At 44.0% G+C, this 18,059-nt stretch overlaps 1 protein-coding gene across 4 annotated transcripts in view; it reads left to right on the top strand.

Annotated features, from left to right (window-relative positions):
• The first annotated feature begins 211 nt into the window (after positions 1 to 211).
• AGAP1 (ArfGAP with GTPase domain, ankyrin repeat and PH domain 1) overlaps positions 212 to 18,059 on the top strand; it is a 325,885-nt gene continuing 308,037 nt past the window's right edge. For 3 of the 4 annotated variants that reach the window (XM_077180980.1, XM_077180979.1, XM_077180978.1), the window contains exon 1: positions 212 to 810. In XM_077180980.1, coding sequence (XP_077037095.1) covers positions 648 to 810 — 163 coding nt within the window. In that variant the 5' untranslated portion in view covers positions 212 to 647. The remainder of the gene's footprint in view (positions 811 to 18,059) is intronic. The other variant, XM_054653105.2, reaches the window with a different exon arrangement.

Raw genomic sequence — 18,059 nt, 5'->3', positions numbered from 1 at the left:
CCAGAGCGGGACCGGGGCGGGTTCGAGACGGGTCTGGGGTCCCTGAGGGGACGCGGAGCGGTGCCACCCCGACCCTCCCTCAGCGCCTCCCTCCGGGACTACATTTCCCAGCGTGCCCGAGGGCGGGGCAGTGCGGGACCTGCGCGATGACGTCACAGGGAGGAGGCGTGGCCTGCGCCAGCGTGAAGCGGGGCTAAGCGGGGAAGGACGCGGGGCGAGCGCGCGGGAGGGCGCGAGGCCGCGGCGGGGCCCTGACCATTGGCTGCTGCGGGGGCGCGCGCCTGCCGGGGGGGACCTGGCCATTGGCTGGGGGGGGCGCGCGCGCCGGGGGCGGCGGCGGCAGCGGCAGGACCGGGAGCGGGAGCCGTGAGGGGCTGAGGAGGCGGCGGGACCGCGACCGGCGGAGCAGGACCGCGACCGGGAGCGGGTCCTTCCTCCCTCCCTCCATGGGGCCGGGGGCGGCCCTGCCCCGCCCCGCCGCCGCCGTCGTGAAGTGACAGCGCGCTGCGAGGCCAAGGCGCTGCTGCCGGCCCGGCACGGGGCGGGGGGGGGTGTCCGGTGAGTGAGGCGGCGGCGGCGGCCCGGGCTCGCCCCCGCCGCCGCCCGGGGGTCTCGGCGTGAAGGGGCCGGAGCGGAGCGGCCGCGCCATGAACTACCAGCAGCAGCTGGCGAACTCGGCAGCCATCCGGGCCGAGATCCAGCGCTTCGAGTCGGTGCACCCCAACATCTACTCCATCTACGAGCTGCTGGAGCGGGTGGAGGAGCCCGTGCTGCAGAACCAGATCCGCGAGCATGTCATCGCCATCGAAGGTGAGACGGCGGCCCCGGCACGGCGGGGAGAGGGAGCGAGCGGCGCAGGGTGCCCCAAAACCTCCCCGAGCCCCTGGCCCTACACCCCCCAAAACCTCCCCCAGCCCATGGCCCTGCACTCCCCAAAACCTCCCCCCAACCCCTGGCCCTGCACCCCCCAAAACCTCCCCCAGCCCATGGCCCTGCACCCCCCAAAACCTCCGCCAACCCCTGGCCCTGCACCCCCCGAAGCTTACCCAGGCCATGGCCCTGCGCCCCGAAACCCTCCCGCAGCCCACTGCTCTGCTCCCCCGCACCAAGCGTCCGCCAGTCCTGTTCTCCGTCTCAAGCCTCCCCCAGCGCATGGCTCTGTTTATCCATCCCCCCCCGTCCCTTCTCCAAGACCACGGCTCTGTTTATCCATCCTCCCTCAGCCCATGGCTCTGTTTCTTACCCTTCCCTCCCTACTCCCCTTCTTCCCCCCTACCATTGCCACCCCGTAAATAGCCCTGTCCCCTCCGCTCCGCCTCCTCCATGGCCCTGCTCCCCCTCATCTCCCAAGCCCATGGTCCTGCTCCCCACTTCCCTCCATCTCCCCCTTTCCCCGTGCCCCCCAGCCCGCGGATCCGGGCTGCCTGTCCTTCCTTCCTCCACCCCTCGTGGCTGGCGTTTTCAGGGAGCAGGAGGTGTTCCCGCTTGGTCCCCATCATTTCCTCGGCGCTGCATGCCCCGGGTGGCCCCTCTGCTGGGATTTGTGGGGTTTAGAAGTTACTCGTGCTACTCGTCTGCCGCTGCTGTGCGGGAGAGCAGCGGGCTCCTTCGGGCTGGGGTACGGTGGGAAGGGTGATGCTCGCTTTGCCTGCAGAAGGGTTCGGGAAAATGAAATTTTCTCCGGCGCTCCCTGCAGCATGTGATGGAGACAGTGTGGGGCTGTGGTTTGGTGGTGTGAAGCGGGTAAACAAGACGTGCAGCTGGGTTACAGAGCGGTGTCGGTCTGTGCAGTAGTGTAAAAACAGGTCGGGAGGCAAGATGGAGATAACAGCCCTCTAAGCTTAGATTTATGTGCATCTATCCCCGCAGGAGCACTACACAGGCTTGAACTGCTTAGGATGCACAAAATAAGGAAAGAAATCACCAGCGTAGGGAAGTCTGCAGATATTTTTTCTTAACTGTCGGTGGAGTTAAAAAGAGCAAACGGTATTGGCTAGGAATATGTATTTTGTGGAGAAATTTATGACTTATTTTGCATGATAACTTGCTGAGCTTCACATCGTGTGCTTTTCCAACTGGAGTATCCTGTCGCTGTTTTGGAAGGGATTCAAGGTAGCAGAGTGTGATGTACAGCAGCTGAGATAGAGCTGCCTAAAACCGTCTTGTGCTGGTGGCCTAGCTGCTCTTTAAATGATATGCAATCAAAACGTCCCGATGGAGAAGCTGCTATTGAGATTGCTGCCTGAAAGATTTATTTGTGTGCCTCTGGAGCAGTGGAGCTTGAATAGACAGAAATCCTGGTTCTTGCAGTTAACATTTTGGGGTTAGTGTGTTGTGTGGCACAGGAGGGAGGCTGGCAGTGCCTGTCACTTATTACAGAGCAGTCCCCAACTCACATCTACATCTGACCAAGTGTGTGCCGGAGATTTGTGCATATTCTCTGCTTTAGCAGTCACTACTGAGACTATGATGTGGGGCTATCCCCTCCTGAGGGTGCTTTGCCTTTTCTTTCCTCTCCTGAGCAGTTTAAAACTTATTAATACATCTGGTGGGAAGCACTGTCCCCTTCTCCGTGCTGCTGCTGTTTGGATTTCTGTGGGATGGATGATGCCTGCAGCAGAGCGTTTTTTCAAGTGGTAATTAATACATGTTTCTGTGGTATAAACGTGTTTGTGAATAAGATGCTTGGGCTCCAGTGATGTGCCAGGCTTGTGTGGAAGTGGGAGGAGGATGTGGAGCACTGGATGTAGTTATCTCCTTAGCATGTGACTCGTGATAGTCTTTTCATGTATTAATGATTTCTGTTACCTAACTGTGGCTCAGCTCATTTGTCAATCACAAAAGACTTGAAAACCAAAATAGCAGTCTAAAAACATGTTTCAAGAGCTGAGAGGATGAGTAAAACCTTCACAGATAATTTGCTGTCTAACTTTTATTGGACACTGAGTCATGAGAGCAGTAGCTCTGATAGCTGGGAATGATTTCTCTAGAAAATGAATGTATTGTATGTCTTCTGAGGGCTCTTCAGCTAGCTCTTAAATATTTAAAAATGGAATAGTTGCAGAGTTAGAGATAAAACAACAACTCCTCACCCCTTTGGATTACAACTCCACCAGGCTGTATTTTTGGGTAAACCTCCTTTAGCTAACTCTTTCTCACTGATAGCAGCTTTTAAATCCGTGTGGTAGTGCCATGTGTTGCATGTAGGAAAAACAGACATTTGGCTTGTGGTGGTTGCCTTCCAATTTTGCTGCAAAGAGCTTAGTGTTGTACTGATAACTCCCCAAATCACAAAATCCTTTAACCTCAGGGTACTTGAGGTTCACTGACAGGAATTGTGGTGTGCTTGGCATGTGGCTGCTGTGAGAAAATACCAAGTGACTTCCTGGAAGAGTTCCTTCCACTGCAAGGAGAACTGTACCCTGTAAAGAGAAGAGTATAGTCTTGTTAAGTTCAGGCTGCTTTAAACATCAACTCCAGCCTACATGTGCTCCTTGAACTGCTCATTTAATACTCTCCTGCTCAAGAGAGGTTTGACAGCTCTGGAGAAGAACATGCTTGGAATTTTAAGCAATTTGGGACTTTCAGTGAAGTAGAGTTCCTATTACTGATTCCTAGAGTTTTCTTTCCTATGTAGAGTGGCACTGTCTTTCCAGCACTTCAGGTTTTATTGGCAGTGTAAACCCTCTTCCTTTTTACATTTGGAGTTCCTCTTACATTTGGAGTTCATAGGGGTGTCTAGGCATACTTGCTGGACCAAAGACTGTTGAAATAATCTGAGATTCGAATTCTCCTTCAGCAGCAGTTGTTTATATTCAAGTGCAAGAGTGCTATCTAATATGAAGGGAGCAAGTGCTAAACTGGGTCCTGAATTGATTTGTCCTTCCTTTTTTGCAGAGATTTCTTGCCTTGTGTTATTCTAAGTTACATGTGATACTGGATAAAACAGTTCTGGGTGACAATACTTCATGACTTTTTCCTCAGTGGATAAAGGTGCTGAAATAAAAGTGGGCTGCTTCCAGGTTCTTGCATGTCTCACAGTTGCAGAGCCAACAGTTGAAAAGCATTTGTTCTGTATTTTTTGTAGGAAGTTCATGCTAAGTAGCCAATCAGTTTTACAGTAACTTAGACTGTTATATTACTTTAATGACGGTGTAATTAATATTATTAATCTGTTACACAGACTTTACCATAGTAAAATCTGCCTTCCCATGTTCTGTAGTTCACAGCACCGCTGCTTGGTCAACATTAAACATTCCTTATAGCAAGGATGTTGTGTGCTTAGAAACAGGGAGAGAAAATATGAATTGCTTTCAGTGGTCTTTGGGGTACTGAAAATATTCTGAGGTTTCACAGTGTGGTGATCTGCAAGGGTAGGTAACAGCTGAATATGTCAGTTCCAGTTTCTCACCATCCAGGCTCAGACTAGCACTCTATTTTTATAAACTTTAGCAAGATGGAAAACCAAGGAAAGATGGTGAAAAATCTAATTTTTAATGCTTCATAAAAAGGCTTTAAAACACTTTAGCCAAGATGATGTAGACTATTATTAATAGTCTATAAAAATATTAATATACTTAGTACTAACATGCTGATGCAGCAGGTGTTGAGCATCTCAAGTAGCTTTTATTTATTTATTTATTTATTTATTTATTTAAGGGGAAATTATTGCTTTAATTGGTAAGAATACCATACCAGACATCATGTAGGTATGTATTGCTGTGTTCCAGAGCATTTTGTGGTCTTTATTCTAGTTTTTCTGTTAAAAGTAAATTTTTAAAAAGCATGTTGTAAATGCAAATTTTAATTTTGAAATGATGATTATTAAGTGATTGTGAAGAAATAATTGAAGTCTTAGGGGAAATGAGATTGTACATTGGAAATAACTTGCTCAAGACAGTGCAAAGATACACTGGCAAGTGTGTGGGTGGGAGAAAATGGGAGAAGGTACAAACCTTGCTTTATTTTTTTCCTTCTGGTCACTTTTAAAAGTACTGTTTGCTGAAAATAAAGTAATTCAGGGTGGAGCTAAAACTCTTGAAGTACCTGAGCCTTAGAGGCATCTGATTGTTGTAGCCCTCCAACTTTGCAGCCCCTTGGATGCTGGCATTGAGTCTGTTGAGAGCAATGTTACAGCAGGAGCCATACTCAGTGCTGAGTTGAGGCAGCAGTGGTGTCTAAACACTTCTGCTGCTATTGAAGGCTGAGACAAATGATTGAAAAATGCATGTGCTGCAAAAGCATCGCTCTCTCTAGGGAAATAGAACTGTTCCAGGCCAGCTTAGACAGGGCTTGGAGCAGGCTGGGATAGTGGAAGGTGTCCCTGCCCATGGCAGGGGGTGGAATGGGATGGGCTTTAAGGTCCCTTCCAGCCCAAACCATTCTGGGAGTCTCTGGGTACTTGTTCCATTATTTCAATACATCTAGGGAATGGTGGCATAGTTCAGCTATTTAGGTATCACTGACCAAAGCTGAAGAAACCTTTCTCAGATATCTGATGAAACAACTGCATCTAGAAACCACAATAGCAATTGGCCTCTTTGAGCTTTTGTTATGTTTGCATCTTGGAACTGTGGCTCAAACTGTGTGATTTGTCAGATCAATCTGATTCTCCCAACAGCCATCTTGTTTCAGATTGCTGGGTGAGCACAGCAGAGCATGGCAATGTGCTGTTTTTGTTGGTTTGCTGGGGGATTAAATCCAGGTGATTCAGGTGTGGGGAATCTGCCCACAGAGCGGGTGAGTAAGTGTATCCAGGTGGATTCTGAGCTTGCACAAACACAGTGAGCATTGGCTTGGCTGAGGATTGTTTCCTGTCACAACCAGGGCAATGTGCTGGGGGCAAGTCTCTTAATGCCCTTTTCTGCTGATTGTGCACCTTTGTGTCCTGAGCTGTTAACCTGCCTCAAAGGTAACATTCAGAGGGTGCTGAGGCCCTGGCACAGGGTTCCCAGAGCAGCTGTGGCTGCCCCTGGATCCCTGGAAGTGTCCAAGGCCAGGTTGGACATGGCTTGGAGCAGCCTGGGATAGTGAGATAGTCCCTGCCCATGGCAGGGGGTGGAATTGGATGATCTTGAAGGTCCCTTCCAAACCAAACCATTCTGTGATCTACTCTTGTTGTCTGTAGACCTCCAGTGTGAAGAAGTTGGTGAGATGCAGCACGTTTTGCTGTTTGTGTAGCTCATATGCAAATGGAAAGATATTTCTTTTTAATGCTGAAGATGTCAGACTCCAGCATGTAGGTAAATGAGAAGATTCAAATGTGCGATATTAACTGTACTTGCAGGGTAAACTAAAAACTAGTTTTGATAGCTGTGTCTGAAGTTCCTGGAATGTCTTATTCTGGCTTTAAATTATACGCTTCACTGCTGTTCTCTGCAAAAGCTGCATGATTAAATATCAGCTGCTTTTGAGCAAGCGCAGAAGACTTCCAGATCAGGAGGAAAGCCTTAAACCATTAACTGCTGAGGATAACTTCTTTCCCCGGGGCACAAAAGGAGACCTGCTGTGGATCAGCTGATGTTGGTGGAGCAAACGTGTAGTGAGGCTTTGGAGTTTTCAGGGAGTGTGCCGGGCCTTCTCCCACCGTTTGCTTTGGGGGATTAGTTGAAAGCAGCAGGCAATAATGCTGATACAAGGGTTCGTGCTGCTGTGTATACATACCACTGTTTTTATTTCTATTTAAATTGGCAAATGAGTCCTGCTTCCCGAGAGGGGCACTCGGCAGCGCAGCAGACAGGACATTGGATTTGCTTTTGCTCAGCTCGGGCTCTTGGGAAAAGGAAACACTTTGGAAGCTGGGTTGCTGTGTTTGTGTTCTGCATTGTACTGAGCACTAACAAATGGCAGTTGTGGTTTCCGGGAGGTGACACCGGTGCTCAAGCTAAGTGTCTTCACAGGACTTATCTTCCAATTAGGAGAAGTGCTTCTTTTCCAGCACTCGAAGCAGCCGTGAGCTTAGCCTGAACTTTGCCACCTGAAGGAATAGGTTTGTTTCTTTGATCATGCTGTGAAACTTTGTATTCCCACCTCAGTTATGTCATTAATTGCTAATATTTAAGGGATGCAGTTATAACTGTAAGGCTGCAGTATGTTTGTAAGTGAAATTAAAAAGTCCCACATTCTTTTTGGCTAATGAGAGAGGCTTGGAGTAGTGCCAGGCAGTTGAACAACTCCCCAGACTTCAGGAATACTCTGTTCTCCACTGCGTCACCACTGGGATTGGTTTTGTCCTTACCAATGAGCAAGGTGAATGGTAGTATTGATATTTTTAGCAAATCTTTGAAGAAAAGGTAATGTAAGCTCCAGAAAAATCTCAGAACTCAGTTGCATCTCAACTGTGTGACCTTTTGCTGACAGTGCAATTCAAACATCCCTTTCTGCAATTGTTAGTTTTTATGTGAGGGGTTTTTTGTGTGACCTTCGTACACACGGCTTTATATCAGTTGTGGAACAAATCCAAAATGATTGCTTAGTAATCCACAGTGGATAAAGTTTTCTGTTCTGAGACAGCAAGTGGTATATTCAATAGTTTTGATAATCCTGATGTCTCTGGCAGTAAGAGATTTGTCTTCTGTTATATTAGTTTTTGTCCTTGACTGCCTTCAAGCACTGTTTGTACTTTGAGTCACCTGTACTGAGGGAGAACTGTGGCTCAGCTTCTCTTTTGTGTACCTGCCTGTCCTCACACCATGAAACAGAGCAAAGGCAGTGCCAGATGTGGACAAGTTGGGATGCTGCTGATTTTTGATATTTGACTTTTGTGATTTCTGTACCAATGGAGACTGAAAAGGAGGGTGATTTTAACCTAGTGTCTGTAAGGAGAGACTTTTCAACCACTTCCTAGTAGGTTTTGATCTGAAGTTGTTTGCAGTTAATTGTGATTCTCTTGTAATTGTGCTAAGGTTATAAATGCAGCATAAATCTTGTGATCTGTGTTAGAAATAAGGTAATGTCTCACTTACATGTATTTTGGCTACCAGGCATCTGTGATTTCTTAGAAAGTTTGTTTTAAATCTTAGTCCCAAGGTGGAAATGGTGAGGATGTCAGGTTTTCTTGGTGGTGGTGAGTCCATTGTGGGCAGCTGGCAATTCCAAAGCCCTCTGGAAGTATTTAATCATTTTTTTCTTAAGTGGGTAGAAGCAGATGTGTTACTTAATCAGTATGTGCACATTCAGCCTCATTAATGCAATTTCAGGATCCTGACTAATCTATTTGGATCCTGCATAGTGGTACAGATGACAGGGTGTTAAGATAGTGGTGCATTTCTAAACCAGAGAATGACTTGTTCTTTTACTTTTCTTTCTTACTGCTTAAAGAAGCTTCAGTTAACCACCTCAGGAAGCCAGAGCTAAAACCACAGGGTTGATCTGTGTGAAAGATGTAATTTCAGTGTTTCCTTTGTAGCTTTACTAGTTTACATGGTTGGATAATGAATGTAAACCCAATGATGAGGCAGTTACTTTGTTTGGTAATTTCCCCTTTTATCCCAAAGAAAGATACAGGCAAGCAAAGAGACTCTGGGGAGCACTGGAATTGAATCTATAGCTTTGTGTGTATTGCTTTGTGTTTGTCTGTGAGAAGCTTAAATTTTCAATTTTTTTTCATTGCTTAAAGGGATTGAGAAACTGTTTATAGCTTAAACCAAATCAATGCTCAACATGACTTAACTCAAAACCTCGACTTGGTAGTGCTTACATTTTCTATTAAACTAAAACCACAGATGTTGTTCCTTTTAGTAAATTCCTTATTAATTCTCCCACTGTCTCTATAATTTACAACTGCCTTCTCCAGTTCCCTAACCAGAGGGAGGAATGACACAGCCAGGCAGTCACTGTGGCAGGGTTTTGTAGCATCAGGACTGGGTTATACAGATACAGCAGGTTCGAATGTGAGAGATCCTTATCTTTGTTTGAGCTTCTCATGCTCAGGACAGCAGCCAGGACGCCTGTCTTTTTGGTATCACAGCAACTGTGCTCTCCAGAGGAAATATGCTAAAAGCATGGCACTGGAATGCCCAGACAGCAATCATTTAAATGGATCCTATTTAACCTGGCAAGTGCTGCTGTGTCTGAGTTAACCCCTTGTGTGCCAGGAGCTGTTTGCATCACTTGGACAACATCCCAGCTCGGGTGCCTGGCACGTGAATTTAGAGATGGCCAGTGGACAAATGAGGAATTTTCTGCCTGGTTAGAATCATCTTGGACTTGAAAGTTTTAGTGTTGAAGAGATGTTACTTCTCCTGTTTTTCTTTTTTTCCCCCCCTAAATTCTCCCCCAGTATCTGTGGAACCCTTTGTTAGAGCATCTCTAACAGCACGAAGCTGTGTTGGGGATGTTTGGGTCAGATTTTAGGAAAAGATTCTTCCCCCAGAGGGTGCTGGGCACTGCCCATGCTCCCCAGGCAATGGGCACAGCCCCAAGGCTGCCAGAGCTCCAGGAGGGTTTGGACAATGGTCCCAGGGATGCCCAGGGTGGGATTGTTGGGGTGTCTGTGCAGGGACAGGGGTTGGATCAATGATCCTTGTGGATCAGGATTATTCCAGCTCAGGAGATTCTGTGGTTCTGGAGGGTGACCTTGCTGTGCAAGATCAGACAGTGTTTGGACAGCTGCTGTTTTTCATCCAGCAGTGAATTTCCTCAAAGATACACCAGCCAAACTCAGGGAAATGCTCCATAACTAGGGAGGTGAGGAAGGAGATTGAAATGTTTTAAGGCTGTGGATGGATTGATAAACATGAAGTGGAAATACATGTCCAGGTCCAGGAAACAATCTTAAGTAGGCTTGCCTAGAAACTTAGGGAGGATAGTTTAGAGCTATGTAAATTCATTGTGGAAAGGATCTAGGAGGGTTCTCACAGCATAAAAATGATTGTGGCTTTGCAGTTTAAGTCTGCTGCTCTGAACTAGGTTAGCAGGTACCAATTGATGGAATGGTCCTTTCCCCACCTGCTTTCTGTACTGCTACAGTCAGAATTACTCATTCAGTGAAATTGCTTGAGGTGGCTTGAACGTTTATAGTAATTTTCATGTCTCCAAGGCAAAAATCAGGTCATCCCTCAGCCTTCCTGTGGCAGCTGTAGCACATGAATGCAGGCAAGAAATCCATAAAGCCAATTTATGGCAGGAACCAATGGCACTTCTTGTCATAGACTTGGCCTAAGAAATTACCTGTGTTGCTTTCAAAAAGTTGATCTGACTGCAGGGTGCAAAGGATCTCTTGGAAACTCATTTCATCCATTTAGTAATGCTGGAATAGTAAGAGGGAGTAATTGAGCTGCCATTGGATTCCTAGGTTAGAATATTGATGTCTTTTCTTTTGTAAATTTTATGTAATGGTCTGAGTTAGGCTTCAGTGACTGAGTTGTTCCCGATGTGGAAAGAGAAAACATTAATTAATATTAGGTCATAGTAAACTGTTCCAGACATAGTACAGCTCATGGAGAGGCCTAGTAGGTGTTTATATTTAGGTGAGGTGATGTGGCATGACAAATTTGGCCTGGTAAGAAATAATCAAAAGTCAGAGATAGGCACTTACTATCACTGAAGTGACATACAGCTTAATATCTACTGCTGTGGGAGGCAGGTTATGGAGGAGGTATGGAGAGAGAAAAAGATGGGCTGTAAATCTCTGATTTGGATCACTGTTGAGCACTAAAACTAGAATGATAGCTTGGAAAGTCTTAAGAGATGTGAGTATTTGATTGTGAGGATTCTGATAATAAAAATCACTTTGTCATGAATTGCATGCACTACCTCTGTTTCTGGCCAGAAGGTGTTATTGCTTGTGCTGCCAAGGGTACAATTGTCAACTATCAAATATAATAAATAATGACAATGAAGGAAAATAATGTACCATTGCTGTCATGAACATAAAATCAATGATGTAGCAGAGTTTAAAGTGCTTTTGTAGTAAAGCTTTGTTCATATTTTCAATACATGCTAAAGAATTAATAGGATTATTTTCTTTCCACTGTGAATAAAGCCGAGTAATAGTTTTCCTGCCTAAAATCAGTTTTGGATTGCTGTTCAGGCTTGGGGTTGAAAGATCTCTGGGAGTCCCTGGGCCAGCTTCTGAGCCCCTGCACGGGGTGGTGACATGAATGATGGATGATGAGACTGTAAGAATTGACAATTGTGCTGGTATGTTCTGAATACAGCAAAATCTATAACTGCAGCCTGAGTGCAGGTGGGACCTTGCTGGGGTGGTTTATCATTTTCCCATGGCAGTTCTGCTACTTGAATGGCAAGCTGTAGTTCCACCCTTGGAGCTGAGTAAATGAAAGCAAGGAGGAGCAGAAACAAGCTGAGGAAAACGATTCCTATACCCTGAGGCAACTCATCCATTTAGTCCCCTTTCATTATTTTTCTCATGCAAAATAAGAGTCTAATTTTAACCTGCATTAATTAAGCTTCAAAAATGCCTCACCGCTATGAGGCTGTGGCATTTTAGAGCATCTGGATGTACAACAGTACATCAGTTAATGGATGGAAGGATCTGGCTGTTGGCTTATTTGAAAATGAACTTTAGGTAGGGTTGGGCACAGCAAAGGCTGGGCTGAGTACCGGTGGAGGATGGGTGTGGGTGTTGGGTGCCAGGTGATCAGTACCTACAGCAGACACCTGCCTGGATAGCTGCCTAAGAGCTGATAAAAGTGGGATTGGAGCTGAGCTCAGGAGCCCTAGGTGCCTTCCAGGAAGACATCACTTCTCTGGGAATATTTTGCTTGCAGGAACATCTTGCTTCCCGCATAATAGGCTTCAGTCAGAGGGATGCTGGTTTGATTTATGGTGGTAATTGGCGTGGTAGTTGATGTGAACTGCATGTACTAATTGCTCACTTGCTACTCCTCTCCAAATTATCTGACAAAAGCTTTTAGGATGGAGCATTACATGTGTTTTAAAACTGGTCTGCAGACAAATGTAAACAATTGTTTTGCTTTAAATGCCGAATTCAAGTGCTGGTCCATTTTAGTCACTGTAATGTTAAATGAGAAATTCAGTGGCTTTCATGTAGTCTCGTTGTTGTTCTTTGTGGGATTTAAACAACAGCTGAAAAAATATTCCAGAACATGCTTCCCCTCCCCTTTAAGCTGGAAAATTGCCATCATCTATGTGGTAATAGTTTTTGTGTGTTATCTATATGGTGAAGGCAGAGCATGTCTGTCTGTGCAGCTTTATGTAATGGAAAACACGGTGTGCCTTTTGAGGTGGTGGTGCTGATGTCAGTGCAGCAAAAACTGCAGTGGGAAAACATAAGGAAGATAAAATGGAGATATTCATGCAATGTTGGGATAATGAAGGTATTTTGGCTGTGATTCTAGTAGAGGATATGTGCTTTGACTATTTTGCTGTGTAAACCAATGAAGTTTAATATAAACCAGAGAGATTTTGTATTTCCAGGCTGATAGGGAAAATCCTGATTTTAGATTATGGGATGCAGTAGTCTAAAGAGATGACTTTTACCTTTTCTTAAATAAGGCAAGAGCTGTTTCAGGAGGGAGCTGATTCTTCAGACTGAGAATTGTACAGGCTGCTCTGTGTGAATGGGGAGGATTGCTGTGCTTCTGTAACATATTGGATTAAAGTGGGTGTTTGACAAAATGAGCATTAATCTATCTCAAACTTAATATTTCAAGGTGATTTAGACACTTCAATCATATCAAATTTTCTAATTTGAGCCTGACTGGCTTGCTCTCACAGCAAGCACTGAAATGAGATTACAGACAGCTGAAAGAAATTAGTCAATTTGGAAGCAAAAAGCATTTAAATACAGGTGTTTGGCTGTGATTTGAATATAGCCTGTCAACAGCAAGAGGCAAAATACCTCAGTGACCTAAAAAGTGCAAATATGTCCCTTTAGGGATTACTTGTTGTTAGGTAATGACATGTTATTAAAATTAAAGCTCACATTTATATCCCTTGATTTGCTAAGTAGGCCAATAGCTTTTTAAAATCCTGGTTGATAAATGGGGAAAATGAATTTTGTCAGAATTCGTAGGGACGCAGGTAACTACTGCTGGTGTTTTGGATGATTATTTTTTAAATTAATATGTAAATAAGGTGGTGTACTCAGGCTGAACCAGCTACCTGCTAGAAGCTTGAATACAAATGCCATCATCTTGGAGGAAAGCAGCACTGGAGTGTTTTAGAAGTTGTCTGGTATTCCTGAATTCCAGTGGAAAGTGCTGTCAGAGGGACCTGTGTTACCATGCAACATGGAGACATTTCTCCTCCTTGCCTGACATTCTGCAGCTGCTTTTGTGTTGTTCTCATACTGTTTCTGTACTCAGTAGGTGGAAATATTGCCTGCTAGGTAAGTGGTGATATTTGATAAAAGCTGGTGAGTGATGCCACATTAGGGAAATGAAATATGGATAAATTACAATTACAGATGGGATTAGATCTTATTCAAACAAGATCATTGAGGATGTAAGTAAAAAAAAAAAATCCAAAATAACAAGCTGCTACAAACAGCAGTGAACACAGTTGTGTAATTCTGTGTTCTTCCTGAGAATGAACAGTGTCTGTTATTTCAGCATCTGTCTCTTGTTTGCCTCTGTGAACTTGATGCCATCAATAAAAAGGCTGTTCCTAGCTAGGTATGCCAGCAGAGACTGGACATTTATTGTCCTCAGGGTAATATATTCCCTGGACAGGGATTAAGGTGCAGGTTTCAGTGGGAATAGTGTGTGGAGAACACTACAGAGTGCCAGAAAAACCCTCTGCTACCCTGTGACTCTTTGTATGGGTTGGTGTCTGTTATAATCACTCTTGGGTCCTTGGCTTGTGTGATGGGTCTGCTCTGAGGATCACCTCTGGATTGAGGAAAATTGTTACCTGTGGGTGTAACAGGCACTTCTTACACATTCAGGAGTTAAAAACTAAAATCAAGAACAAGTGTAGTGGGCTTGAACTTGAAGATACCTGATTGAAATTTAGATAAAGGTCTAGAAAAGCAGCAGTGATGGCAACAGGGTAATACTGATTATGAACTGTCCTCCAGATTGTGTATAGCCAAATTGTTGTTGTATTACCATCCTATACAGACTCAAATAGTAAAAAAGCAAAGAATTAGACAAGACTAATTTTAGTCCAGTTTTTCAAGCATAATGTAAAACCTGAGTCTTAGGAGATAGTACAGTAAGCATCTGGAAAATGTTGCCTCTGTAGTAGTGACAGTGGCTCATCTCTTGGCATCCACGGTGGGTTTTGTGTTTTGGGTGCTGTGGCCAAGCTACTGCAGGAGCAATTCCACATTGAGCAGAGGGAACTGAAAGCTCAGTGTGGTTGCTGCTGGCCCTGGAGCTTGAATCAATTGCTAAAAATGTACATGCAGATGTGTCTGTCTGCAACCCAGAACACCTGAGGGAAGAGCAATGGACTTGGAAAGCCTGGGAGCTGTGTATGGAGAGCTCAGTTTGGTTTGATGTCCTCAGGAATGTGGGCAAGTGGAAGCTCTGATGCTGCTGAGGGATGTGACCATCATGGGGAGAGAGTGTGAGATTTGATTTCTAGCTGTAATAGCTTATAAGTAATTCCTGTGGAGCTGTAAAAATGGATTTGAATGGTCAAGATAGATGTATATGCTTGAGCTGTGGGATAGTGAGTGGTTTCCTCACTTGCAAAGGAGCATTTTTTGCTCAGAGTTTGCCTCCAAGCAGGACAAACAGGCCATTGAACATAGGTGGTGGCTGGAATGCAGCAGCTTCAGTGTACATTGCTTTTACTCTCCCAAACTTCTTGAGTGCTTGCAGGCTGTTGGCTTCTGGAAGCAAAAAGAAGCCAAATTCTTGTAATAGTCAAGGACAAACAGCTGTTCTGGGAGACTTTGAGATAGGAACTAAAATGACATAACTTGAGAGAATTTTGAAGGCTTCTGGATTATCACTTTAGTGTGCTTGCATGTTGTGAAGGGATTTGCTGGATCCAGTTCTGCTTCTGGTCCCTGTGATTGCCAACTTTCTGACCAATTTCTGTATTTAGACATTTATATGTGCTATGTGATAATGAGCAGCTGATGTGAAAGCAAATATTTTTAACTGCTTGGCACTTGTTTAATTTGGATCCTAGGTCCACTTGTCAGCAAATGTATGAATTTGGAGTTAACTTTTACCTGTTTAAAATGAAACCCAGTGTGTTAATTCCTTTAAAAGAGCAGTAAATCAAATTACTTGTATTTGTGTTGCATTCAAGTGGGAGGTGACGGGGAGTATTTCTAAGAAGGAATAGATGAGGGCTAATGACAAATTGTGGTACAAGATGGAAATAACTGAGATTGAAAATCAGATCTGTTCTCTGTAATATGTTTTTCATCCAGGGGCTGACTTGCATAAAAGGCAATAAACTGTTTGAGCTTCTGCTCTTTGTTTACTCTTGAGGAGGTGGAAGCTTTATGTAGGGAAAAGGACTCAGAATTTGTTGTCTTCTTATAACATGTGGCTGATTGCTAATCTTATGGAAATGATGTATTGAGCAGATGAGACCTGATTAATAATAAATAAAGATGCTGAGAGTGATTTGGGTGGGGGGGAATTAAGCTTTTCTTTTAATTCTTGTTAAACCCCCACAGAGTAAAGCCTCTTTACGCTAGTCAGGTAAGCATAGTCTGTAACCTGAGGATTATATTACTCTGCTCCTTTGTGCCTTAGAGTTACTACAACCTCCATTCAACTTGAATTCAAAATGAGGTGATGTGCTGCTTGATTCCCAGGTTGGATTTAGCTGAAAATAATACTAGAAATGTGCAAGACTTGTGGTAAAGTTGAGCAGCAGAATATAAACTTGCTAAAAACAGATGCAGATCTTCACGGCCCTCTGAGAGCGTAGTTGAAGAGTGGGTGAGCCTGTGATATTTAATTTAATTTGCTGCTGCAGAGCTGGTGGGCTGGTGGAGGGCTCTGGGCTCTGTTTGGTGAATTGCTGTCTTACACCTAAATGTGCTTTTCCTCAAGGAGCAGAGCAGGGTAGGATGCTGCGCAGAAACTTGCTGCTGAACACCTCAGTGTAAAATAACTTCCAGGCCCTAACAAACTGGAACCTGTTTCTCTGGGAGAGAAGGTCCTTCCAACCCAAACCATGTTAAGGAAAGGAAATCTAGTCTTCATTCCAAATGTTTGATTAACCTTGACTATGCAGAGTTGTTGCTTTTTTGTAGAATGGTCAGGTTGTCTGCTAGACTTGTGAGTGAAAGTTACAGTTTGTTACCATCTCAACACCCCCTGTAGTGGAGAACAAAGGATTTCTCTAACTTGGAAAATCTGGATCCTAGGTTTGAGTGAAATCAGGAGCGTGTTCCTGAAGTCAAGTAATGCTAATGCTGCTCCGGTGTTGGCTACTTTGTATGGTGTAATCTAAGTAATTTTGTAATTAATGCGTGACTGTGGTAATCCCTTAATGGTGAGATAATTGCAGTACTTAGAGGAGCAACTGTTGGCCAAAATACACAATTAAGTTTTGCATTGGGTTGCTTGAATTTTGTGGAAAATGATGATTTATCCCCAAGTTCATGAGTGCTTGAGTCCCAAGTACATTTGACTCACTCAGTCTCTCTTCCCTGCTACAAAATCAGAGGGTTCTGTAGCGGATTCCCTCTGTCAGTGACTCTGGGAAACCACAGAGTGCTGTGGAGATGAGAATTCTGCCAATCTAAACTTTCCATGGAAACATTTATCAGGAAATTTAATTGAATGAAAAAATAAACTAACAGGCCAGCCTAGATCAGCCTTCTCATGTTGTCCTAATGCTTCCTTTTTGCTGGCTGACCTGATACTGAGGTGTTTGAGTAGTCTGATAATGGATGAGTGCAGATAGAGCCCAGTCAGAGCAGTAACCCTGCTCAGAACATACATCGCCAGCTTTTCAGAAATGTCATCTTGTATTGCAGTGAAAAACACAGGGTTCATGTCTTCAGGTTTTTAGTACACGTTAAATTTGCATCACAAGTTACAAAGCTTTAGTGAAAGATTCTCAGCATTGCTGAACAATCATCCTTACAATTTTCACCTTTTATGCTGAAGATATGATACCAGGGGTTAGGAACTTGAAGCATTAAGTGTTTGTGAGCAGAAAGCACAGTTCACAGGATTTCAGGGTAAATCAATGAGTTTTCTTTGCTGTTGTACTCACAGTAAAGCTAGGAGTGTTGGAAGTTTCATTTACATTCTTTTCTAAATACTCAGCATTCAGATCATGTGTTGAGAATTTTTTTTTTAATTGTAAAAGTACTGAGTGGAGATAAATGGTCTCACTAACTGTAATATGTCTGTTACAAATACTGTGCTGCATTTCTGTGCAATTTCTTTCCCTCTACTTGTTCTAAAACCTTTCCTATAACCTGTGATTCTCATATTGATACTCTCAAATTCTAAAATCTAAACTTGCAGAAAAATGTTGCAATGATGTAAGAGTTGCAAATTTTGAACAGTGTTGCCAAATTCAAGGCAATCTGATTTCTAATGTGTCACTCTTGAATATTCAGAGTATGCAAACAGGAGGAAGTTTTCTCTTACAAAGTTGGTCCTTTGGGGAGTGAGAGACATCTGAGACAAATCTGTTGATATAATGTTACTGAATTTCTGCTAGATAGCTATTAGTTAAGCTGTATAACTTTTTGTTTGTTTGTTTAAAAACAGATTTCAAGTTGTTAATATGTATTTTCCACTTTATATTGGTTTTTTTTTTTTGCCTGGAGATGGAAGAATGGCTTGGAGGTGTGAGTAAAACACCAGATCTAGTGCTTTGGCAGTGGCAGGGAGGTCTCACTGCAGAGGTAGCTTTGTCAGTCAGTGTGAATCTTTACTGATGAGTGTTGTTAGACACCTCAGCATTCAGTAAAGAATGCTCATCCCCATTAAACTCAAGCACCTTCCAGATGACTTGGATCTTAATTTCTAGGTGAGGTCTAATGAAAACACATTTTGACTTACTGCTAGGAGCGTTGGCCTTTTTAAAATGCGTGCTGCTTGCAGCTTCTGCTAATTTTAGCTCCTGTGTTCTTGAAATGCCACTAGTAGCTACATACTTAATAACACTGAAAATAAAGGGACTTTTCACTCCCT

The sequence above is a fragment of the Agelaius phoeniceus genome, chromosome 7, assembly GCF_051311805.1.
Source record: "Agelaius phoeniceus isolate bAgePho1 chromosome 7, bAgePho1.hap1, whole genome shotgun sequence".
Classification (NCBI taxonomy): domain Eukaryota; kingdom Metazoa; phylum Chordata; class Aves; order Passeriformes; family Icteridae; genus Agelaius; species Agelaius phoeniceus.
This window is presented reverse-complemented; position numbering and strand designations above follow the sequence as displayed.